This window comes from Pelecanus crispus, chromosome 3 (genome assembly GCF_030463565.1).
Source record: "Pelecanus crispus isolate bPelCri1 chromosome 3, bPelCri1.pri, whole genome shotgun sequence".
Lineage (NCBI taxonomy): Eukaryota > Metazoa > Chordata > Aves > Pelecaniformes > Pelecanidae > Pelecanus > Pelecanus crispus.
This window is the reverse complement of record NC_134645.1, coordinates 20,446,935-20,472,690: the sequence shown is the minus strand read 5'-3', so window position 1 is coordinate 20,472,690 and position 25,756 is coordinate 20,446,935. Positions and strand designations below refer to the sequence as shown.

The following is a 25,756-nucleotide window of genomic DNA, read 5'->3' as shown; positions in this document are numbered from 1 at the left end:
GCAGAAAAAGTAGTTTCTAACTATGCGATTGAAGTCTCCATTATGACACATACAAAGCAGCTCAATTAAGCTTTGTCCTGGTTTCGGCTGGGATAGAGTTAATTTTCTTCCTAGTAGCAGGCATAGTGCTGTGGTTTGGATTTAGTAGGAGAAGAATGTTGATAACATACTGATGTTTTAGTTGTTGCTAAATACTGCTTATGCTAGTCAAGGACTTCTCAGCTTCCCATGCTCTGCCAGGTGCACAAGAAACTGGGAGGGGGCACAGCCAGGATAGTTGATCCAAACTGACCAAAGGGCTATTCCATACCATATGACGTCATGCTCAGTATATAAACTGGGGGGGGGTTGGCTGGGGAGCAGCGATTGCTGCTCGGGAACTGTCTGGGTATCGGTCGGCAGGTGGTGAGCAACTGCATTGTGCATCATTTGCTTTGTATATTATTATTATTATATTGTTACTATTATCATTACTTTTTTACTTTATTTCAATTATTAAACTGTTCTTATCTCAACCCAGGAGTGTTTCTCACTCTTACTCCTCCGATTCTCTCCCCCATCCCATCGGGGTAGGGGGAGTAAGTGAGCGGCTGTGTGGTGCTTAGTTGCTGGCTGGGGCTAAACCACGGCAGATTGCTTGGAAAACTTAACTCTGGCATAGTCCACCATTAATGGACTTGTGATGTTGATGTTCTTTTAAGATATTGGCTCTACGACTAATTATAAATACATTACAAATTAAGTAATTATAAATGAGTTCTGAATTGGAAGACAGTTCATACGAAATGTTAAGGAAAGCACTAAAGGTTTTCAGTGCAGCCTAACAGCTACATAACCGCTACAGCTTCTGCTCAGGAAAGAACATCCTGTTCCGCATCTCAGATCTCCCTGTTGTAGTTCACACAAAAGAGTCTTTAAATGTGTTGCAGTGACACAGACAGACTAGGCACATTTTAAAGATTAAGAGAGTCATAAATTGTTTCAAATGTTTTGTTCCCCCTCTACAGACTAAAACAAGGCACGTATATCACCATACTGTCAAGAATGAGTGGGTATTGCAAACCAAAGGGATCCTACCACAAATAAACGCAGAAAGATTTTGAAGCGTAACCTCTCCTGTGCAGTATTTGAGCGCATCGCAGCAGGAACTGCTTTGTGTCTGGCCACCAGGCTTACTTAAAAGAAGCGTATCGGCAGCAGTGGTAGAAGCACGTGATTCTTAGCGCCACGCGCTCCCCTTCACTACATGTTCAAGGCCAGGCTGCCTTCCTACCCGCTATACTAAGTCCCTGTCAAGCCTTCTGCAGAAAGAGCACCCTCCTCTCCGTGTGGCCAAGGAATTGCCTCTGATGTCATTGGTCCTCTCAGGTAGTTTCTCTGCAGAGAACTCTCTGAAGTCACCAGCATACACAATGCATGCAGAGTGACAGAGAGTAAGAAATACATTGGAGAAAACATTGACATATACTTTTGTCAGTAAGAGTTATTAGCTGTTATCAAGAACATTTCCAGTTGTCAAGACTATTTTATGAAAGGCAGCACAGAGTCTTTATATCATCTCAAGACAGCAGGGCCACTATTTTAACTCTGAAACCATGGCACCTCTAGTAAATCAGCAAATCTGGAGATCTAGGCTTACCAGTAAAACTCAGTTGCATGCCTTCACCATCTAAATCAAACACGCTATTTCTTCTGATAACAGGTTTTTTTCTCCAAGAATTCCTAAGATACGTAACAGCACGACCAGTTTCCAATGCACAATGAAAGCAAATATAAAAGCCAAACATTTTTTAAAACGGCACAGAAATGCAGAGAAAAGTTTGGGGGATTTTTGTGATTGCAGATACTTTGTATAATTCAGTATCACAGAAATACACTCTCTGACTTTCTAATACTTTTCAAATATTACAGTATTAATATCTTTTATATATATACGTATGTTAAAAAATGTTCAGTTGTACCCAATTTTCACAGTGCCACTGTGCTAGGCATTACATAAACACATAACTCACTCCTACACAAAAATATAGAAAATAAATAAACTTTAGGAAGTGGATAAATAAAAATATGTAACTGAATATAATTGAACAGCAAAACCAGCAGATATATACTCTCCTTTCTGCTACTGAATGTGGATCACACTGTTTTCAGGCATTACCATATAAAGTTGTGAGCTCATCCTAGTTCAAACCACGTATTCACCAGGTATGGAAAAGGCCCATGGACTGGCAGTGACTGGGGCAAATGAAGAAATGAAAGCAGCACTGGCTTCAATGGCCAGCCTGGGAAAAGGCTGAAAACTGTATTTAGTGCATCCAGATAGGAATGACACTATTTCTTCTTCAGGGAAAGAGCTGTGATTCATCTCAGTATTTAAAAAAAAAAAAAAACAACCAGCAAATGGCTGGCTGACAAGCAAATAGAGGTTCGGACAGCTGCAGGTCAGGAATGGGTAGTTACACCATATGAGCTCTACTGCTATTCCAATGCCCGTCAGTTGCTGGAATAACAGGCAATTGAGGGAGATGATAGCAAGACAGTGTACTGCAGTAAGAAAAGCATGCTGTGGTAAGCATGTTCCTTACTGATCACTTTTCCTTTCTCCCCGTCCTTCCCCCTCCCCAGTTTATTGTCTTTTTTACTGTTTACAGCCCTGCTATGAAAGATGAGACATGTCTAGTACACAACACTCTCCTTATTGCTTATTACATCCAAATCCCTAATGGCCACGTTGCTACACTCGGATTACCAAGTTTTCCCAAGGCATTAAACAATGTGACTCACAACTACCACACAGTAGATCTATGACACCTACTCTTTCACTAGATTGTCTGGCACAGGTATCTTTTCATAATAATAAACAGCTAATATATATGCACAGTATCATATTTCCCAGCCTAATAAATGTCAAATCATGACAAAGGACTATGACAATCACAGCAATCATGAGAGACATTTTCCTATTTTTCATTGCAACAATTGTGCAGCCATTAAAATCCAACTTTCTAGTTGACTTTTTATACAATAAACAAAAAAATCAGAATTCATCAAGTAGCTCAGCACTGAAAGGACTGCTTTTTTCTTCCATTTTTCACCATCTCCGTTTGTCTTCCTTAGCTACCTGATGCTTTTGGGACAAACTAGACCTACCTCGAGAGGATACAAATGGAGCTACAAAGATGACTATTGCCTACTCTTTTCAAGCCGATGCTTTCTCTGCCTGTGCCTAGCTGAAGCTAGTTTGTTTATTTGGGGTTTATTTCTCCTTAACTAGAATATATATTTAAAAGCTTCCTTTACAACAATTTTGATTCAAAAGCCCTCAGTTTATACTACCATATCAGAAAGCCTTTAATACAGTAAAATTCCCAAAACAGCTTCCCGCCACCCCATCCAGAGGGTTTCTATTTATTATTAGATCTGGAATGCCGCTATACATGAGAATTCATGGCTGGGGGAAGCTGCAATAGATTTTCCAAGAAAAGCCAGGGAAACGTGATACTGCCTGCCACAGTGGTCAGTTAGTCGATGATGTGCTTCATACAGTGCCTAGCAAGGAAGTTTCTTCCAGCCCTTCAGTTCAATTGAAGAATTATTCTCCCTTCAGTCCTGTTCCAGCAATGAGAATTGCAATTCTCTGTAACCTCAACCACCATCAAATTACGCTTGATTGTTTCTGCCTCCAGTTACATCAGCTGCACACTCATACAACTTCACTGACCTCATCAGAATTACTCCTGAGTTTCACTAATGTAAGTATAAAAAGATCAAGCCCTTAGGGCAGGAAGGGTTGATAGGGAAAACAAATCTTAACTCTCATTTTACATATTTGCATTGCTACATGATACAATGGCTCCAATCTCTTTGCTTCTAACAAAAGCTTAGCCAAGCAAATAATGGCCTCAAGGCCTTATCAATGTATACACTGCAGAAGGGTACTGTCTCATCATTTCACAGTGCCCAGAGGTAAAGGGTGACTGCTGCATTGTCACAGAGAGCAGAAAGAACTGAAAACAGAGAAAAATACAATACTGCAGCCTTAAAGTACACAATAAAGCACTGTTCTTCCTGATAATTACAGTAACTCTACAAATTCAGAGACCACAGGTGTCTTCTTTTGAATGATAAACTTCCAATAGGGAGCACTGATGTACATGAATTAAGAACAAAGGACACGGATTAGCTCAGAGTAGCAGATTTAACTGCACAGCCTCCAAAACTACAGAACATTGTCATGCCTCCTGCAACCAACAGCCAAACAAAATATATCCCTTGACAATAAGATTACCTTGGCTTACAACACATTCAATCCACTGCTCCAGAACACGTTTCGGTTTACAGGTCATTTAGCATACATATACCCACATTAAACACACCTATCTGTTAGCACCTACTTTTGCTTAAAAAATTAGAGAACTTGATTCAGTCTCCTTTGCGTATCCTAGGAAGGTTTTAATATTACTTCATTACGCTGCAATCAGGTCACATTTTAGATGTCAGGCACTGTCACATTCTCTATTTAGCAATGGCATAAGGAAATGGCAGGGGACATACCAAGATTATTAGCAAGTGATGGTGAAGCGCATGGAAGGTGGCTCTCTTCCATCTCCTTCAGAACTGTTTTAGCATTCCAAAATCATGGTGGATCACTAGATTACAGGAGGTGGTGTAAGAAGGAAAAAGAAGAAATATCTTAGCAAATGAATCAAGAAGCTTTTGAGAGTACTTAAGAGTAGTTCATACAAGCACTCTCTAACTTTGTTTGTAAACAGTAAATTGTATAGGTAGTACTCAGTTCCTTACCTACATTTTGATATATTACAACTGAACGCTACTGAACACTCCTTTTTTGTAATAGAAGCGATTCCCTTTTCCTCTTTAAATGAAATTCCTCCCCATCTGTTGCCTTCACGTGAAACCAAACCAGAAGATGCATTCCGGGAGCATACCTAATGGGAATTCGGTCTACAGGGCAGAACAAGATCTAGTCTGCATAAAACCTCTGAAATGCATACCGTGTGATGAGGGTTCCTCAGCACCACTTTTTACAAGTGTCCTCCTACTGGGTTGCATTACTTAGTAGGGTAGGTATAGTTCTACGTACACACAGCTGGTGAGGTGAGTTGGAAGGAAAGGAATATAAAGACTAGATCTTTATCTATATAAAGACATCAATTATATTTGCTCCAGCGGTAGTGCAAATTTACCCAGATGTAAAGAACATCAGAAGTTTAATAGTGTTCGCATTTCTCCATCAAATCTTTTCAAACACACCAATACTTAGGAGTGAATAGGCTTACAGAAAATGCCTGAAACAGATCACTTTTTCCCAAATAAAAATTAGCATATGACAATTTATATTCTATGACTTCAAGTTTTTTTAACAGACAATCTAATCGGTCAAACACAGTTTAATAGCAGCCATCAGCAGAGGTGTTCTCAGCTGTAGTATGGCTACAGGAATTCCACCCATGCAGACTAGCTATGTGATGATGTAGGCACTGAGAAGCTAAAGGGACTGGTTGAAACAGGCTTGGATTTAAGTTCATAAAAGCATCTGTTTGTAGGCCAGCAGGGAGCAAATCTCTGTGATATTCAGCTTCACCACTGGGGAATTACAAATCCAACTAAGCATATTTCCTAATAGGCTTTCTGGGTTTGTATCTTTCCCAGGAAACACTTTTTTAGAATTAAATTTTTGCCTCTGCCAAAGGTGTCTCTGTTCCTCCAATTAACCTCCAAAGGGAACCCCAGCTTTATTCTGAAACCAAACAAGGATGGAACAGAAAGCACGAAGGTATAAAACCTCTGTCTTGCAGCTCTCCATGGGAAAGAATAGAGTGGGATAGGAGTACTGGAAAACCTGAACACATTTCAGAATTTACAACTTCTGGTTTATCTTCCTGGCTAGAGTATTCAAATAATGAACCACACTGCTAAAAAATTACTAGTTTTCTTTTTTAGAAACAGCTTTCTGTCCTTTGCAAAGTCTACATATTTTAATGTTTGGCATTTTTAGACATGGAAACACGCATATTTATGCAGGTTTAAACTATGCTAAAAATAAGGTCACATGAAGGCTTCATAAAGGAAAAAGATGCACAGAAGCCACAGGGAATGTGAAAAGGTGCAATTAAATTGGCTTCTTGGTTTGCACCGCCCCTAGCCAGCTCACTTGCTACATGATCAGAAGCTCAGTGCTAGAACAATCAGAAAAATAGTAGCAATCCTGTTAAACCAGTAATATCCTCCAAACAGCTTAACACTGTTGTAATGGCAGTAGTAGCACCCTTAAGAGCTCAGCAATTGCTGTCGTTACGTCCAGATTATACCATGTCAGAAGTAACACGATATATGGGCATATATATCATGATATAACAAGGCACCAGCAAATATAACCAGGCCCCAAACCAGACATTCAGCTTCATTTCCTCTCTCTGCTCCCACTCCTACAAAGGTTTAACTTAATACAAGTAAAGAGTCTTGTTGAGATCAGTGGATATCCCTAATGGATAAAATTAAGGATTTAAACAGTACTCAGCAACCCTAAACTTTTATCAGCTTTTTGTATTTCTGCTGTATGCTAAATGATTGCCAAACAAGGCAGCTTTACTATGTGAACAAATTTGTTATTTCTGCCATAGGTGTACAGCTTCTCAACAATGTATGGAAATAATTTTACAGACCTGGTGCTGGAAATGTTATATTTGGCATCATTTTGTCCATCCGCTGACGTCAACTGAAATGCGTTTTATTTCTGCTTTTTATTCCAGGCCTCTCCTGGTTTGTCACAAGCCACATTCCCTTTCTGCCTTTGTGCACCGACTCCCAGGTGCAGAACCCCACAGCCCGGAAGACAAACTGGTGGGAGGCATCACTGGGTTTTTAATATTAGGAATTTCTCTTTAATCTGCGGGTGACCAAACCTTGGATGAGAGGGGCGGCCAAGCTGTGGAATTCCCACCCTGGGAGGTACTCCAAACGCAGGTGGCCAGCGCTCCGAGGCATTCGCTCGAAGCTGGCCCTGCTCTGGGGCTGGATCAGAGGCCTGTCAGAGGACTCGGCCGACCCGCACAGCCCTGTGGCTGCGCAGCTGGCAGCTAGGCCGTAGGCGCTCCAGGAGCCTTCAAGACCTTTTGCCCACGGCAGGCCTGCGCTTCCCCTAGCACCGCTCCAAGCATGGAGAAACCCGAAGGTGAAACAACCCCAGGTGCGGGCGCCCTCACTACTGGGAGGCGCTGACATGCCCCGTTCAGTGGGATCCCCACCCACAGCCCGGGCCGCTGCCCCGCCGGGCCCGGCCGCAGCCACCGCGGCTGAGGCCCCGGTTGCCCCCCACAACGGCCACCGCCCCGGCGGAGCCCAGCCGGCCGGCCGCACCGCCGCGCCTGCAGGTGGCGCCGGCCCGGCGGAGCGCCTGCCCGCAGCCCCGCGGGCGCCTCTCTGCCGATCGCGCGAGGGGGAGCGGAGCTTCCGCTTCCGCTGGAGCCGCCGCTTCCGGGTTGGCGGCGCGCGCAGCCCACGTGGGGCCCGGCACGGAGCGGGGCGCGGAGCCAGGTCGGTGTCGTCGGTGTCGGTGTCGTCGGTGTCGGTGACCGGAGGACGTGCCGCCGCCCGCCTCTCTCCCTCCTCTGCCCCGGCCTGGCTGGGCCTGGCTCATCCCCACGGGCGCGCACCGCCGAGGGGCAGCTGGCAGCGGGGCCTGCACCGGGCCGAAGCGGGGCGGGGGGGGGAGGGACGACGGGACACGGCATGTCTCAATGGCAACTGGTTGATCCGCGGGCCTGCTTTGGTTTTCTTTCATTAGGTTTCTCTGGAGGCTCCTTTCCTGGGAACACGAAGCCATGACGTCTCTCGCGGAGCAGCTGAAGCGGCTGGCGCTTCCCCAGAATGATCCCAGCCTCCTAAACCGCAGCGAAGCAGCATCGCTGCTGTTCAGTTCCAAGGAAGCTGCGAGTATTGACAGAGACACGTTCTTTGCAATCGGTGAGTTTGGCTGTTTAGATGCCAGTGATTTTAAAAATCATCTATCCAAAAAACAGCGGGCGAAAGATACGCGGGAAAGGCAAACCCATATTCAAAAAAGGCCAAAAGGAGAATTCCAGGAAACTACAGGCTAGTCAGCATCACTCCAGTCCGTGGGAATATCATGGAGCAGATCCTCTTGGAGCACATTTCTGGGCATGTGAAGGGTAAGGTGATTGGGAAGAGTCGGGGGCCCCAAGGTGGTCAAGGGCTGGAGAATTTGCCCTATAAGGGGAGGCTGGTGGAAGGAATGCCCCTGTTCTCATTCGGTTTAGAGAAAGCTTTGAGGGGTCTACTAGCAGCCTGCCAATACCTAGGAGGAGATTTCAAGAAGATGGGTCAGGCTGTCCAGAGGAATGCATGGCTGCAGGACAGGAGACAATGGGTGTAAGTTGAAACAACAGAGGTTCAAACTGGATATAAGGAAAAGCTTTTTCACCGTGAGGACAGTCAAGCAGTTGAACAGGTTGTCCAGGGAGGTTGTGCTCTCCATCCTTTTGAAAACCCCAACTGGATAATGCCCTGAGTAATCTGGTCTGATTTCAGGGCTAACCCTGCTTTGAGCAGGGCCTTGGACTAGGGATCTCCCAAGGTCCCTTCCAACCTGAATTCTGTGATTTCATGAAAACATGGTGACGTCCTGCTCTTGGGTGACATGGCCACAAATGATGTGAAGTGGCTGAAGCCGTTGCTGTGTTTGTACACTTCAAATCCTTTGTGCTTATCGCTTTGCATTTTTGAATAGAACTTCACCCAGGAATGTGGTACTTCTTGAATAAGAAAGCTGTTTTCTAAAACTAGAAAAATTGATATCACGTATCAATTTTAAGTAACGAGATTGTAGATATATATGTCTTTGATGCAACACAGAGTATTTTTTAGTTTCTTAAATAGTTACTATAGAACTGCTGCATATAATCACTGATTTCTTCCGTATTTCAGCCAGCTGCCTGGTTTCTTTATTTCAGCTGAAGTTTTCTGCTTTGTGCGCAGCCATTAATATTTACAAGCTTGTGTACAATAAAGAAATAATTCCAGTGGTGTACATGGAATATTGTATTTTAATTTATTCAAAGAGGTAGCTTTGCTCGCTTCATCCGTATAAAATCATCATTGAATAATTTTGGCTGGAAGGGACCTCTGGAGGTCATTTGGGACTAGCCCAACTGAGCACAGGGCTAGTTAGCTCAGGTTGCTCAGGCCTGTGTTTGGCTGAGTTTGAGGATGGAGGTTTTATGGTCTCTAATCCAATACTGGGCCTCTCATAGACTCATAGAATAGCTGAGGTTGGCAGGGACCTCTGAAGGTCATCTAGACCAACCCTCCTGCACAAGTAGGTTGCTCAGGACTGTGTCCAGCCAGCTTTTGAAAATCTCCACAGTTGGCGACTGATCCAGTGTTTGACCACCCCGGTGTTTTAAAAAAAAAAAACCAATCCATACGTTGACTTGGAATTTCATGTGTTCCAGCTTGCATCTGTTGCCTCCCATCCTTCCATTGTGCATCTCTGAGAGGAGTCTGGCTCCAATGTCTTGACAGCCTACACTATATCCCATGAAGTAGTTGCCGACAGCAGATTTCCTTTTGATTCTCTCTTCTCCAGGCTGAACAAACCCAATTCCTCTTTTTTCTTGTATGTTATTTTCCAGTCCCCTGACTATCTTAGTGTTCCTCTGCTGGACTCACACCCATATGGCAATGGTTTTTTTCTACTGCTGAGCTCAAAATTGTACACAATACTCCAGATTTAATCTCACAAATGGAGGGGGCAGTTCACCTCCCTCAGCCTGCTGGCTGCGCTCTCACTAATACAGCCCAGGATGCTGCTGGCCTTCATTGCTGCAAGAGTGCACTGCTGATACTTGTTAATGTTCTTTTTCTTTGTCAGCTAAGAAGTACTTTCAGTGTAGCAAAAGTTTTGGTCTTAGACCACTTCACTATTTGGTTTGGTTTGCTTAGTGAGGATGACATATACCAGTATAGCATATACCAGTATGCTGGTGAGGAGGTAGGTGAGTAGGATTGGTGAATAAAACTGTTGCATTTAAAGCATGCCTCCATTTTCTTCCGCAGGTTGCACTGGCTTAGAAGAACTGATGGGGATTGATCCTTCATTTGAAGTGTTCCAGTCCAGTTTGTTTAGTTCCACGTCCAAAGGCCTGGAACGCAGTGTTCAGTCTAAAGCAGTAAATCAGCAGCTGAATAAGAATATTTCATTGTTCCTGATTCACCTGTCCCCTTACTTTATGCTTAAGCCAGCCCAGAAGTGCCTTGAATGGCTGATTCACAGGTAATCCATTGAATATCCTACATGTCAATAGATAAGGCTACTAGAAATGCCAGATTTTTTTTTCCCCAGTGAGAAAAATTTTGAATAATTTTACTTTAGTTTTCTGAAAATACATGTTAAAATGTTAAAAATATCCATTTGGGCTTAGTCTTTATGGGGCCAGGTGTTCTTCTTTGCCAATTGGATTTTTGTCTTTTGATAAATGTCTGTGAAAATTTTGATCTGTCATGATATTCTGTATAAAAGGAATTATTTCCTTACCTGGCTTTCACCAAATTTGGCCAGCTCTAGCCATCTTACAGAGAGGCATTTATGTAATATGCTTTTAGAAATGGGCTGTGTAAAATAGCTAATTTTCAGTATTAACTGTGAACCATGAATAGCATGCCCTTGTATTATAACATGAGCTAAGTATTCTTATTTCAAGGTTATGTAGAAAGGTGTAAAGAAAAAACAAGCCAAGTATATTGTGAAGTGATGTTGTATTTATTTATATAAATTAAATTAACCTATCCAGATGCAGAAAGTGTAACATTTCATGTCATGAAAAAGTAGGTGATTTTGTTGCTACAACCTTTGAATCATAATTTTTTTTATACATGTGTTATATTGAAATTCATACTAGATTATTGTAATGTCTAGTTGTCCTGGTTAATATTGAAATCTATGCAGAAGAAACTAAGGTAATCTTAAGTCCTATAGGGACCTAAAATTATTGAGAGTGAGGAAAAAAATTGCTAGCACTGTTTCTTTCCTCTAGCATGTACAGGGTAGTGGCCACCTTGGGATTCTGGACTGTAGGTGGACCATATGTCTGAGTCAGTATGACATCATCTCTCGTCCTGCTTAAAAGCGAGTAAACCAGGTGTTCTGAGAAAAGTGTGGCTGGCTTTTTTTTTTTTTTTTGACTGCCAGGTAATTTTTAACTGTATATATATGTTTTTTCCTTAGATTTCACATCCATCTCTATAACCAAGATAGTTTGATTGGTTGCGTTCTGCCATATCATGAGACTAACATATTTGTGAGAGTTATTCAACTTTTAAATATAAAAAGCCCAACTCATAAATGGCATTGGATGGATCCAATAAGGGTAAAGTATTTAACAGATGCAAGTTGGGAGAAACGTGAGGGACTTTATTAATAATGTCTTGATTCTGTTACTAGGTTTATGAATATGGCCCACCTGTTTAGGTGGTTAGTTATAGAACTGTACTGAAAGATTTAATTGCAGGGATGAGGCCTGGATGCCCACCTGTTGTTTCTGCTATCTTTCTTTAAATATAAAGCTAATTATAAAAAGCTTTGATTGTAATTACTCTTCGTTTTGGCAAAGTTAAAATACACTTTTAAGGTGCAAATATTTGCTACAGCTAGGAAGATATGTCAATTACTAAAATCAATGTTTATTTGAATATACATAATACGTAATGCTCTTCATCGTCTATCTTAATGTAGATACAAAAAATTCCAGAGAGGTGCGTGGGTTTCCGTTACTTATTTCACTTTAAATGTGTAACTGATCAGTAGGATTAATTTAGAGATTATATTAATTTTTTACTTTGGGTGCTTCACTTTACCCTTGAGTGTTGTAATTTTACTTTTTTCACCATGTAAAGAAACCTGGAGTCCCACTGGCAAGGGGTACTGTCATTACACACTGCTACAAAGACCTGGATTTCATGGATTTCATCTGCAGGCTGGTGGCAAAATCTGTGAAGGTTGTTCATTTATTCTAGAACATTATTTGTTTGTTGTTGCTTGGTTTTTCCCATCTTTGTGTTTTTATAGTATTATGCTATTTACTAATATTTTGAATTACATCTCAAATAGTAAAAGGAGTCATTTATTAGTAAACAATATGAAAATTTCTTTTCTTATTATTTGTATAGATGACAGTCTATCAGATAGTCTTGTAAGGAAGTGGCTGAGAATCAATGAACCATGACAAGACAATTTGGCAATACTGTATTACTTAAAGATACCATACTGCTTCAAAGTACTTCATTGTCTTAATTTCTTTTATAAAGTAATTCCTGCTATTAGCTTGTAACTGTGCTTTGAATTTGGGGATTGTCATGGGTGTTTTAAATGTACGTCTTCAAATATTAATGAGAACTTAAAATTGAGGATGTTAGAAGGTGAGCGGATTTATTTGTGTTTTTTCAGTTAATATCAAAGAGAGAACTAGGTTTATAGTCTCAGAAGGGTAATATGTACCAATTATTTAGAGAACTAGAGTGCACGTACTGTTAAACTAAGCAGAGCACACACAATAATGGGGTTTGTTCACAGATGTAGTAGGGGGTGTTAAACATATACCAGTCAGCTTCTTGGCTGTCCAGTTCTCAGTCTTGAGCATTACACCATAATCACATGTGATGTAGGTTAACTTACTATGATTAACTACAGTAGCTGAGGAATAGCACGCATTTCCTTCTACCTTGTCTGCAAGGGGGAGCAGTAACGTCTGGTGAGGGTTACTGCTAGGAGGAGGTTAGGACTTAAGTCGTGGCAGCAGGACCTGGTAGAGCTTACATGCTGGACTTCTGAGGTATTGCTGGTTTGGGGGGAAGCTGTATGTGCGTTTTCCCTTTTCCTGGTGTCTGAACAACTGATTTTTCTGTGGTCCAGGTCTTTTCAGAGTGTCCTGGTAACTCCGCTCAGTTGAGAGTTCTTCTTGTGTTTTATGCCTCCACCATCGTATCAGCTCTTGGAGCCGCAGAGAAGATAACAGACACTATAGTTTCCATGCTGCTCCCTTACATCCAAAAGGTACATGAAGCTTTGTTTTCCTTCCTGTGTGATGAAGCGTACTGTGTTGTGCCAACACGCTTTCTGCAGGTAACATTTAAGAGGGACGTGTTATGTGAAATGTGTCGTACCACTCTTAGCCTGCTTTGAAACATCAGGCAGGTGAAGGTCCATGAATAATAATATTTTTTCACACCTCAGATGAGCATTTTAATAACTCTTGTTTCCTACTCTGCATGAGGAATGGAGCTGTGAGAAATGGATACACAGTTTGAATGAACCTCTTTGCCTTAGAGACTTAAGTGCTAAACAGTGAGGAAATGGGAGTCAGGGTGGTCAGCCTGCTTTAATATCTGCTTTCCTGTAGGATTGCTGCTCTGTTAACGAACAGAGCAGCAGTTAATGAATGTGTCTTGTGCACCCTGCATGACAGCTTTTCCTTCTTGAAAGTTGATCCCTCAAAAGTTAACATATGGAGAAGAAGGTAGTGTGATTCCATGGATGTCAGAATGAAAATGAGGTTTATGGTAATGTACTTCTATTAATTTGTGTGTGTTAAAAATCCACCTTTATCTCTTTTCCTAGGGCTTGAAATCCTCTATACAGGATTACAGAGCTGCAACATACATGATAATCTGCCAGATGATGGTAAAAGTGACAGTGGAGACTTCCTTGGTGCATTCCTTGATGTTACAGATAAGCAAGACGTTATCTAAAGTGCCCTCATTAATCAGGGACGGGGTGGCATGCCTGAACCTAATTCTACAAACTCAGAAAGGAGACAAACTTGGGACGAAGTAAGCCTACATGAATTGAGTTTTCCCACTTCTTAAAAGCTCAGACTGCACTTTGATAATTAGAATTTTTTTATCCTTTTCATTAAAGGGATACTTTCCTATCAGAAATTTTGGTAGTTGACATTTCAAAGGGCTTGGAAGTTTCTTTGGCTTACTTTGAAAATTTGTGTGCTTGCTACAGCTGAGGAGTCGGTGGTGCAAGCCTGTCATCTTTTGGTCCCTCTCCTGCCACCTCCCTCAGTAAAGGGTTGTCAATGTGCAAAATTGAACCCTGCCAATAAGAGGTTTTCTTGAAAGTGGGAATCCTGGCAGGGAAGCCAGCATAATAATGGTAGTGCAAATTTGAGGTTATTTGAATAGCTTGGAAAAAAGAAGTTCTGTCCCTTCAATGGAAGGGCTTTGAGTTCATACAGTTTATAACACCTGAAGTGTAAGTGCTTGTATACCACCACTTCTTTGGTCCCCCAAGTCAGGTGTTCTTCTGGAAGCACATGTAGTATTTCATTCCCGTCGATCTGTCTGCCCTGCCCTGATACAGTTCGCTAGTGCTGTTAATGTGCAGCTGAACACGGTGATGAAAGTCCTGCATGCTACAAGGAGTTTGCTTGCTGCCTGAGAGGTTAGTGTAGGTATTCCAATAGAATAAATATTTGCTAGGATAAGTACAGTGATTACCTTCCAGATACTTGAACATAGTCATAGAAGAGGAAAATGGCTTAAAAGCTAAGGTGTGAGGATCTAAGGAGAGGCGTGCTTGATCCATTGTGCATCATCCAGCCTGGTGGATATAAAAGGAGACAAGATGAGAGAAACTTTTTATTAGCAGGAAGGGACATTGCTTCTACTCTCTGAGGATCTCCTGTCATTGAGCTATTACTTCTCCTCCCTTACTTTTGCTGCTGCTGGGTAATAGATATGCTCCTTGCAATATGAGGCTGTCTCTTCATGCAATCCATACAAGTATTTTTTCTTGTACTACCAACTTCGCAAAAGCATAGATATGTTTGCTGTGCCATTGCAGCAGCTGTGCTCAACGTGACTGGCAGTACCCTGTTTTCTTCTCAGATATTAAATGCGCCAATAAACCTCTGGCAATCAGGAAGTGGAACCCTTTGAATCTTTTCAGTGTTTGTTTACAATGAGGCTGTTACCTGATGCTGAAAATTGAATCCTTAGGAAGTCTGCATGGTTTGAAAGTGTTTGTAACCCAAATGAGCATACATGGTTTTTTTTTCATTTCTGTGTTCCATTGTGCAGGCCGTTTAATTATCTGTGCAAAACCCCAGAACTGGTAACAGTTTTGCAAGGCCTTTCAGCAGGCTATGATATCTCTCCTCTTCTGCGTTACCTGTTGCCTCACCTTGTTTGCAGTGTCGTGAAAAGTGATACAGGTAAGTTAACTTACATTTTTAAAGTTTTTTTTGAGTCTGAGGGACAGATGGCTGTGGTCAATGTCGTAGCTGTGTAATTTTAGTTGCTTCTGCCATTAAAACTGCGCCAATACATGTGAAGACCTGATTGAGCTTTTGTGTGTGTGTTGAGTTTTGGTTTTCCAGGTCCTACAGAGGAGGCTATTTTAGGCATTGTTATATGTATATCACTTTGATTTAGGTGTTGATTTGCAGTATTTCAGCAGAAACTTAATTTAGATGTATGAAATCTCTGACTCTTAGAGATGTATTGTAGTACTGCAAAATAATTTTTAGGTAGATTACATGTAGTCCGTATGTAGTTCGAGATCTGTGTTTACCTGGTGAATTAAATGTGCCTGGGAACAGTCCAGGACGGCGAGGCTGACTGGCATGCAGTAGTAGCCTGTGTCTGTACTAGTAAGTCTGTTTGCACTGTGGGCTTGTAACTGCCAAATCATGATTGGGAAAGCTCTTTTGTTGAAAAGGGCCAGATTCATGCCAGGGAGTGCTGTAGGGAGTTGCTGGCACAGGTTGTGGTAGCAAGTCTGGAACGTTCCAAAGCATACTTGAATTTATTGGTAGCAATACAGTCTTTGGTATTTTAATGGCGTTGATATAAAGCATTGCGAGCAGCATGCAGAGAGTTAGTGCTAGTAATCAGTGAACATTACGGTCTTCAAACTGTGTGCTTGGTTCACCAGGTGATGATGCCTGTACAAGCTATTAACTTTAATCAGTATGAGGGGGTTATTCTGAAACTGTTGTTCACCTTTTATGATTATGCATTGTCCTCAGAGGAACAAGAAGAATCTGAGGAGACAGAGAATCAGATTTACATCGGATATCTTGAAGCTATTCTTCAGAGTATACCACTGGAAAAGGATTTAGATCACCTATTGGCTTCGTGAGTTAACTTCAATTATTTTTATTCTGCAGTACTACAGTAATTTCTGGTTTAATAACAACTAATTCCTGACAATGGCATTAGCCTTATATGGGCATGTTTTTCTGAGTTCGTAAGTTAACTTGAAACCTGGATTTTGAAACTGAAACATTCAGTAATTGAGAAGAGCCATGCTTTTAGCACTTGTGGGAGTGCTTGCGGGATAGAGTGAAACTTCAGGCCAGGAGCAAATCTGTACTTGTAATAAGTAATGCATATTGATCCGAACCTGTTCAGCAGTGTGCTTTATAACATTGGTGAAAACTGTACTATCCAAAAAATGGTGGCTTTTTCTTTTGTTTGTATTTTTAGCAAGTTTCTTGAAGAGTTTCTCTCCTATGGTACAGAGATTGAATCTAATCCCACCAAAATGGCTGCACTCAATCAAAAGATGCTTCCTCTTATCAGACTTCTTGAGAGAAAGTAAGTTCCATTTTTCTATGACAGACCCACAATCTGTAGAGTGGTGATGTCAGCTATGATCTTGCCTTATTGGGTGTAGTAAGCACAATATTCTTGCCCAAAGAAATACAGTAAAAATATAACTGACTCCTAATCTTTGTCCAGATTTTATTTTGCTGATCTGTTCTTACATATTTTGTTATCACATGGACACAGACCTACTGGCTTTGTACAGCTGTTTGCTGTGTAGCATGACCTTTTCTGCTCATTATTTATCCTAGTGGTCTGCATATTGTTCATCTGTGTTAAGACATAATGGCTGATTGCCTTTGCAAAGCTACTTAAAATAGCTGGTTCCAATGAGTGCACGTGCATTCAGCTTCCTTGTGTTTCCCTGTATTTCTGTAGTAAATACATGTTGTACTGTAATGCTTTTGTGGAAAATGTTGGGGGTTTTGTCTGTTGGCAGGTATCCTAAAGCCTTGGACTCTGTGTTGGAGAAGCATCTGGAAGATTGCACAGATGAGACTGACCAAAATCTTTTTCACCAGTTTATTTCTCTTTCATTAAGCTGTGGCAAATACAAGGTAGGTGGAAGCTCAGTTCGTGATCGTAGCTCTTATCTGATTATACTGTCAGAAGGCTGATATTCGGACAAAGTTCTGCCTCTCTTCCTCTTTCTGAACAAAATCTCTACCCTTCCCACAAAAAAAACCCCAACCCTCAACTTACTTAAATGTGATGTTATGGGGGGGCTTGATCAAAACTGTGGTAATATCGAAAGCTATCAGATCTTTTAAGTTCGTGTTTATCATGAACAGTCATGAGCATGAGCTCTTTTTAATGGTTAAAATTTATACATTTCCACCTGCCCCGATTGCTATCAGTAATTTTTTTCCTTAGGAATATAGCCACAACATATACTGTAGTGGTCGATAATGACAACGTGGTGGTGCCCAGCAAGGCCTCATCTTAAAGATTTTGTCAGTGTCAGAGGTGTCTGTTTTGGGAAAGTTGACAGACAACTTTATCACTGTTGAGAGAAGGTGGCTCGGTCCTTTTTGTTGCATTGATTTTATGAATGTTTGCAGTCAATAACATGGAAGAATAGAGTGACTACAGAGTTCTTCCTGTGCCATTTCTGAAGAGCAATTGAAACTCAGCCTAACACAGAATAACCATGAGTGCAACAGATCTGTCCGAGGAATGTATTATTAAGAGATGGTTAGTATTATGACTGTTGTTCGCAATGATTGAAAGATTGAAAGCACTTAGGAAAAGATGATAAACTACATAAAGAAGTGCTTCCTGTATTTTTGTACTGATTTAACAAAGGCACAGATGCTGTGACTGAGTAACAAGTGGATTAACAGAAAAATAAGGCATGCAGAACAAAGGCATATGACTCTCTTCTAGCCTTTAAGGCTCCTGAGATAACTGCACACAATTGGACTGGCAGGGATGCCTTTTTAACAGTTTCTGTCTGTGCTCTGTCACACTGATATTGTCACTAGAGCTTTCTCAGAATCCTTAGATAAGTGTAGTGCTTTTCTAGGACAAAAAGGTGTCTGTGACTTACTGTACTTTTCAAGCTATATTCCGAAAACTGTCTGTCAAAGGGAAGAAGACCAAATTTGAAATAGTTATACAACAGCATTGTTCTGTAATTGACACTTTTTGGGTGTGAACTATACAGGGTTTTTTCTGGTACAAAAAATTGCTGAAAGAATTTCTCCTGTTATCCTTATATATACTTAAAATTATACTTAAAAATACTTTAGTATTTTTAACGTGTAGTGAGTCACTCTGAAATCTGTATTTCAGTTTCTGGAAGACTCTGATACCTCCCTTTTGCTTAGTTTGAATCATCCTCAGCCAGCTGTGCGGCTCCTGGCTCTTCAGCATTTGAAAGACGTTATTGAAACATCAAAGGTTTGTGTCCTGAATCTCTCACTTACAGAACTGACTTAACATATAATGTCTTCAAACAGCTGTTTGCCAGACATATCAGTTGAAGCGGTACATTAAACTATTCATATGTCATCCTCACTGTTTTTCATGGTGTTTTCAGTAGGCTTCTGTCACCTTTTCCTCCTATTTTGGAGTCCAGATGTAGTTGTTGTTTATTAAGCTGCTTAAGATAAAACATAAGTTAATGGATACTTCTGGTTTTCTTCCTTTTGTTGTTGAAAGTTAGTCTGTTATTTGAGGTTTAATTTAGATGATATTACCACTTTTCTTGTAGTAGGATTCAGATATTCCATTAAAAGCCTGTAAATTGTGCCACCAACAAATTATTTTTTTTCTTTTGGGTCTTTCTTTTCCTTTATTTCTTCAGGAAGGCTTTGATCAGTCTTTCATAGAAGAAGCAATTTTTGGTCGGCTCAAGGATGACAACAAAGATGTTGTAATGTCTGCTCTCAGTTCTTTGGAGGTAAGTGTGTATCTTTCGATAGGTCAGGTGAGATTTTAGCTGGTCTTGAATATGTGTGTCTGGAATGTATTCTTTGTAACTGCCCTTCTTCTACTCATGTCCTTAGTGTATGACTTTTGTCCTTTAACAGGATGAAACAGCACAAATTTAGGAGGCTTGTGTTGTTTACCTCCTCCAATTCCCTGCCAAATTTCTGCTTCCTGATCTTTCCCAAAGTGTTTGCAGTTAACCTGAATTTATTGATGGTTTTTATGTAGCTACTGAAGCATATTTTAACCTTTGGTTATTATTTGAAGTGTGCTTCCTGCTTATCCTGTACATTTTTCTATGAAAATGCAAGCCATGTCATCTGTCTTTTGGATGGAAAATGGTGCAGTGACAAGTCATTACGCTAGTGAGAAGTGCTCAGTTGAGTTTTTCCATATGAGAGTCATTTGATCAGTTGATAGTGGCAAAGTACTAAACTCCAGCTCAGGTTTACTGGATAGGACTCTGGTATGCATTGTACTGATTGTTTCCAGCTGGAGTAACAGTCTTTATTGCTTCTGCTCGTAGTAGTGGAGAATATTATTAGCAGTAGTATAACTGGTCTTGTGTGTTCATTCATTCTCAATCACTAAAAAATAGGAATAGAAGCACATGACTGCTTCTTTAGACTTAGTATTTTTTGTTAATGTACCTTATATTTTTGTCATCCAGGTACTTTGTAAAGTAGAAGCAATTCTTATTTAATTATAAACTGTTTTGCTTATTGTTTATCAATTTTACCAAACATTTCTGCATTTGATAAATTCTCTGTACTTTAGCATATCAAGAGGGCATACTTGGCAGCCTTATAACTTCTGTTTGCCCTGATAATATTTTTATTACATGATCATCAATAGGAATGCAATTAGTGATGTTTGATCCCTGTTTCAACTTGGTATAGCAGATGCATTTTCCATTATGATATGGTAAATTATTGTGTATTTTATTATACTTCTGTTTCTTTTTCTTGATTACTTTTCAGATTTTCAGGAAAAAAGTCAATCCAGAAGTTGTAGTATCAAGTCTTTTGAACATCTTCCAGAGGGCTGATCTTTCAAAGGATGGAAAGTGGTATGTGTCGTGGTTTAGCCCCAGCCAGCAACTAAGCACCACGCAGCCACTCGCTCACTCCCCCTACCCCGGTGGGATGGGGGAGAGAATCGGAGGAGTAAGAGTGAGAAACACTCCTGGGTTGAGATAAGAACAGTTTAATAATTGAAATAAAGTAAAATGGTAATGACAATAATAACAATATAATAATAATAATAATATACAAAGCAAGTGATGCATAATGCAATTGCTCACCACCTGCCGACCGATACCCAGACAGTTCCCAAGCAGCGATCGCTGCTCCCCGGCCAACTCCCTCCAGTTTATACACTGAGCATGACGTCATATGGTATGGAATAGCCCTTTGGTCAGTTTGGATCAACTATCCTGGCTGTGCCCCCTCCCAGTTTCTTGTGCACCTGGCAGAGCATGGGAAGCTGAAAAGTCCTTGACTAGCATAAGCAGTACTTAGCATCAACTAAAACATCAGTGTGTTATCAGCATTATTCTCATCCTAAATCCAAACCACAGCACTATGCCAGCTACTAGGAAGAAAATTAACTCTATCCCAGCTGAAACCAGGACAGTATGTTTGTGCCTTTTTTCAGTCTACATTCTTTCTGTATAAATGAAATTTTAAAAATTTAATTCTAAAGAATACTTTAAAACCTGTTTTTCACTTCAAATACTTTTTGTTGTGCTATATCTATGCTGAGTGACAAGAGAAATGTTCAACTCTTTGCATACCATTTCCCATGAGTTCCTTATTTGTTCTCACTGCTATTTGGATTCAGAAAATTGCTATGGAAAATGGAGAACAAATCAAAAAAGTGTTGCTAGTTTGATTGAGCAGTGGATTTTGAACATACTTGTTCTCTTTTAGGTACAAGGTTCTGGAGCGAGCAATAAAAATTTTAGTCAAAGAAGAGATTTTGAAAGAGAAAAAAGAACTACTAGATGAAGCAGTAATGCAGTTGTTACCTTTGATGGTAATCACTAATGCGAATTCAAAGTCTTCAGATTGGAAAATGGCTGTTTGTCTGTCAGAATCTGATCTCTGCTCCTTACACCCTTTACTGAAAGGTTGGCCAGAAGGTAAAGCATTAATTGTAACTAATTCGGTAAAAGAAAAATTATGACCATTTAGGACATCATGATTATTGAACCTAAGCACTTATTGAAGGAGACTGGCTGTCACTGACAAGCTATCATGCTATGAGTGCAAATAGAGTTCTTTAAAAAGCTCTTTGAAAAAATGATGAAATTGTCTAGTATTTTTCTGACTATTTCTAAATATTATTGAGCCACTAGTGTTTTGATGTGTGATTTTTATACCTAGATTGCCTGATTATTATTTTTTTCCTTGGAATAGCTCTTGAAGAGGCAATTAAATCTAGCAAGTCTGCAGAGGTGATTGGAATGGCCAACAAGAAAATGATTCTGCAGTTTTCTAAAAACATGACTTCAGGGGACCCTTCCTTACTATTGCAAATGGTATGTGTACCATGTTACCCTAACCTTAAGAGATCTTACTTTCCAGGTGGTTGCTGCAGTAAAACAAATGTGGCATAGAAGAACTTTGTATGTGCGCTTCTTAGCATCAGTATGCCATCATCAAGCTGCTAGGCAAATTTATGTGTACATATATATATATATAAAAAATGACAAACCCCAGTAGAATCTAGATAAAACATTTTTCTACCTTAACATAAAGAAAAGAAGAAACAAAGCTAGTACCTGTTTGACAAATTATTAGTGTAACTAAATTCCAGGAATTTTTAGTTTCCTGAAAAAAATTTCTAGAGAAGAAACAAGTATACCTGTGGGTAGTTCATAGAAATAGATATTTGTGCATTCCCAGGTTCCAAAGAGGACATTACAGCAGACAGTAGTTTGTTACCGATGATAGGAGGTAACAAGGATTTAACTGGGCATGCAAATGAAACATGGTGTAAAGTCATAGTGATGTCCCACTGTCTTACAGACTTTTTGTTGTTGTTTTTCCTCCACTACCTTTTCTAAGGTGGATGATCTGATACTTGTTGCTGAAACGGAATCTGGCAGCGTGAGACAGAAAGTAACTACTCATATAATTGGTTCAGTGCTTGTTCAGTGCTGCTGTGATACACAGATGAAGGAAAGTTATTTTTCAGTGGCTACCAGAGTCTTCCATTTCTTGGACAAAAAAATAAAAAATATCAGAGCTTGTGATCCTGCAGAGGTAAGATGTAAACAGTTTGCAGAGGGCATTTCCTTTGTAATGGAGCAATCTTTTTTTTATTGGAGGTTCAGGAACCTTGAGAAGGACTGAAAATCTCACCTTCATTTCTTTTCAAAGCACAAACACACACTTGGCAGCAGTACTAGAAGCTGCCATTAAGAATTGCTCTTACATTTTACCACTCTAGTGAGTCTGCATTAAAAAAATGAGGAACTCCAGGGCTTTAGACTAGCATCCCACCAGCTGATTCAATGTTTCAGTGCTGTGGGCTTGGCACAAAGTTTGGGGCATTTCTACCAGCTATCCTGTGGCATTATGTGGTGTCATTGTGTGGCTCAGGAATATCAGGGGTTTTGGTCATTGAGTAAACATTTTGCTGGCTTCTTCAATAAGGGGAAAGAAGGAAATGCAGTTGAGTATGAAAAAGAGCTTATGCTAAGAGCGGTTCCAGAGGAGGGCTACGAAAATGGTCAGAGGGTTGGAACACCTCTGCTATGAAGAAAGGCTGAGTTGGGGTTGTTCAGCCTGGAGAAGAGAAGGCTCCGGGGAGACCTTACTGCAGCCTTTCGGTACTTAAAGGGGGCCTATAAGAAAGATGGAGAGAGACTTTTTACAAGGGCCTGTAGTGATAGGACAAGGGCTAATGGTTGTAAGCTAAAAGAGGGTAGATTTAGCTTGGATAGGAGGAAGAAATTCTTCACTATGAGAGTGGTGAGGCACTGGAACAGGTTGCCCAGAGAAGTTGTGGATGCCTCATCACTGGAGGTGTTCATGGTCAGGGTGAGCAGGGCTTTGAGCAGCCTGGTCTAGTGAAAGATGTCCCTGCCTGTGGCAGGGGGTTTGGGCTAGATGATCTTTGAAGATCGCTTCCAGTCCAGACCATTCTGTGATTCTATGATTCTATGAATTGCAACCTCAAGCAAATCTTTGCAACAATATTGAAAGTGTTGTTCCTGAATTTGCTGGGTTTTGGTTTATTGTGCAGCTCCATAAGCAGTTGTATTGACACTTGTTGGGAGGTAACCTGGAGGCGAAAGGAGGAGCCATCCGAAGGGCAGGAACAATGTTCAGAAAGAGTATTTCTGCATCTTTCTGCTACCTTTCTTTGCCTTATTTTTATGCATCTTTCCCCTTGGGCTTTTCTTGATTTACTTTGTTGTTGAAACAGTTTGTTTTGGTTTTTTGTGTGTAAGAAACCCACATGAGCAGGGCCGTGTTTCTGTGTGTGCACCCCCTCACACACACATAGCAATACATACTAATTAGTTATTCTGACCTCAGAGTATTCATTGGTGAATATCTGAAAGATAGGGATTATGTTGCTAGAACAGAGCTAGATGAAAGGATGAAACTGAATGTCCCCAAAAAGCTGTGAGTAGCTCCTAAAGAGACTGGTGTTTTATTTTGCTGTTACCTCACTTATGTATGCTGTTAATTATGGTAGTAAGAGCTGGCATAGGTTTCAAAACTGCAGATGCAAGTTTAAATGTAAAATCAGAAATGTAATTCACGTAGTAAGGGTACTTCTTTTGAGGTTGGAAATTAGATATTGCTGAATTTTAGCGCTAAATCTCTGTCTTCTGTTGGATGAAATTGTGACGGTATACACTAGAAGGAATTTTCATTCACAGGAAACTCCCCTAAACTGGTGTGTTGAAACAACAGAGGAAACTTTGGTGCCTCAGGACTTGTTAACCGCATATATAGAAAAGCTCAATAGTGATCAGACTGCTCATGCAGAGGAATCAGCTATGTTCCTGTTCTTATTAAAAAACTTCATTAATGGCCTAAAACCTCCTCTGTCCTTTTCAAAAGGTAGGTGTTAAGGTTTTGACTGTCACTTATATCAATGAAGTGAAGAAAGAAGGTTAATTTTTTTGTCTTTGGAAGTTGTTGGAAACAAGCAAGCCTTGCTTCTCTAACCTTCTTCATTTGTTGTTACTGAGATCTGTAAGAATACTTACTTGTGCATATGAAATCAGCCAAATGTATTGTCTTCTTTTAACTAGAGATGTGTGTTTTCTCTTGGTTTCTGAAGGTGCTCATATGCATCCACTGTGTCTTATTTATAACCGGTATTTTTCAGAGGAAACTTGGTGGAATCCTGAATCTCTAAATCAAGATAGCCAAGACTACCTGCACCTCCTGTTGGGGCTATTTGACCTACTTGTCTGTGGAGCTAGTGAGGGAAGCTATGCTGTTCAGTACAGAGCATTGATGAATCTCTTATTCAAGGTATTATTTTGCATTTGTTGCTCTGAATTATTAGTCATCAGCTATTACACAGTTACCTAATCTTAAGGAAATCTGAGAAAAATGGAGAACTGATCATGCAACACTGCTTGTGGCATGCTAGTACCGTGAGCAGATGAAAGTCTAAGCTTCAGCTGGTTAGTTAACCCTAATTAAATGTAATAATAGGAAACTAAAGTAAAAAACAATAAATGGACCAGTTGAGGCAAAGGTGAAAACATAACAGTGATTTGCAGGACAAAGTCAAGAGCTTGAAGTTTGAGCCAAAACCTTTGGTCCTATCTGGGAGCAAAGCAAACAGTTTCTCTGTAAAATTTGTTACTTTTTAAATACAAAAATTGAAAGGAAAACTTTTAGCAGACATTGCATGTTTCCTCTTAACATCATCTCATGTCTTCTCACCCACATCAAGTGATACATTTTTGTGAAGAGAATAAGGGATTTTGGCAGCCTGGATTTTAGATGACAGGGAGTAATAACTGTACATTCTGAGAAAAAGAGAAGCAAGTAATTGACACAAAGCCGCTGTTACTGGAATTTGATTCTGTTTCATCAAGAACAGCACATGACAAACACAAACAGAGGAAGAAAAGAATAGTAACGATTTCATAACAAAACTTGTTTCTGATGTTAATTCTTGTATATAACTTTATCTAATCATCAGTCATTCCATGACATAGTGAAATTGTACTGACACTGAACTGTTAAAGAGATTGATTCAGTGCCTGGCTAGTTAAAGGCTGTCAGCAGGGAAGCAAGGATGTTATTTTGGTGGGATTTTTGACTGAGCAAGCTGGGTAATGCTGCACAGAAGAAGAGAAGAAGGAGGGAGGAGGGACTACAGAAGGTTTGTGGAATGGGGTTAGTAATGTCCTAGGACCTAGTGAAGGCAACAGCTGCATTAGTAACTTGCTGCTTTTACTTGTGGAGTACTGCCGATTTTGAGGGTGTTTAATTTGAAAGGGACAAGAAAGATATTTTTGCCTGCTCTAGAACAAGCTAATATAACTAGAACATAGATCTTGGTCGACTTGTGGAAAAGAGAATAGGCAAGAGTATGTCAAAAGTTGTATCAGTTTTTCTGGCAAGCTGTGTTCCGTCTGTGGGCTGTTGAGTGGGCACTCCTGTTTGATGAATGAAGAGCTCTT

At 40.5% G+C, this 25,756-nt stretch overlaps 1 protein-coding gene across 1 annotated transcript in view; it reads left to right on the top strand.

The window, feature by feature from the left end:
- The first annotated feature begins 7,543 nt into the window (after positions 1 to 7,543).
- Positions 7,544 to 25,756, top strand: part of HEATR1 (HEAT repeat containing 1) — a 39,916-nt gene continuing 21,703 nt past the window's right edge. Inside the window, exons 1-20 of the mRNA XM_075707141.1 lie at positions 7,544 to 7,557; positions 7,808 to 7,986; positions 10,099 to 10,315; positions 11,267 to 11,408; positions 11,935 to 12,036; positions 12,950 to 13,090; positions 13,655 to 13,866; positions 15,124 to 15,257; positions 16,022 to 16,024; positions 16,083 to 16,182; positions 16,534 to 16,644; positions 17,093 to 17,210; positions 18,448 to 18,555; positions 18,962 to 19,057; positions 20,067 to 20,155; positions 21,018 to 21,229; positions 21,507 to 21,628; positions 22,158 to 22,355; positions 23,987 to 24,170; positions 24,442 to 24,590. Coding sequence (XP_075563256.1) covers positions 7,845 to 7,986; positions 10,099 to 10,315; positions 11,267 to 11,408; positions 11,935 to 12,036; positions 12,950 to 13,090; positions 13,655 to 13,866; positions 15,124 to 15,257; positions 16,022 to 16,024; positions 16,083 to 16,182; positions 16,534 to 16,644; positions 17,093 to 17,210; positions 18,448 to 18,555; positions 18,962 to 19,057; positions 20,067 to 20,155; positions 21,018 to 21,229; positions 21,507 to 21,628; positions 22,158 to 22,355; positions 23,987 to 24,170; positions 24,442 to 24,590 — 2,580 coding nt within the window. The 5' untranslated portion in view covers positions 7,544 to 7,557; positions 7,808 to 7,844. The remainder of the gene's footprint in view (positions 7,558 to 7,807; positions 7,987 to 10,098; positions 10,316 to 11,266; positions 11,409 to 11,934; positions 12,037 to 12,949; positions 13,091 to 13,654; positions 13,867 to 15,123; positions 15,258 to 16,021; positions 16,025 to 16,082; positions 16,183 to 16,533; positions 16,645 to 17,092; positions 17,211 to 18,447; positions 18,556 to 18,961; positions 19,058 to 20,066; positions 20,156 to 21,017; positions 21,230 to 21,506; positions 21,629 to 22,157; positions 22,356 to 23,986; positions 24,171 to 24,441; positions 24,591 to 25,756) is intronic.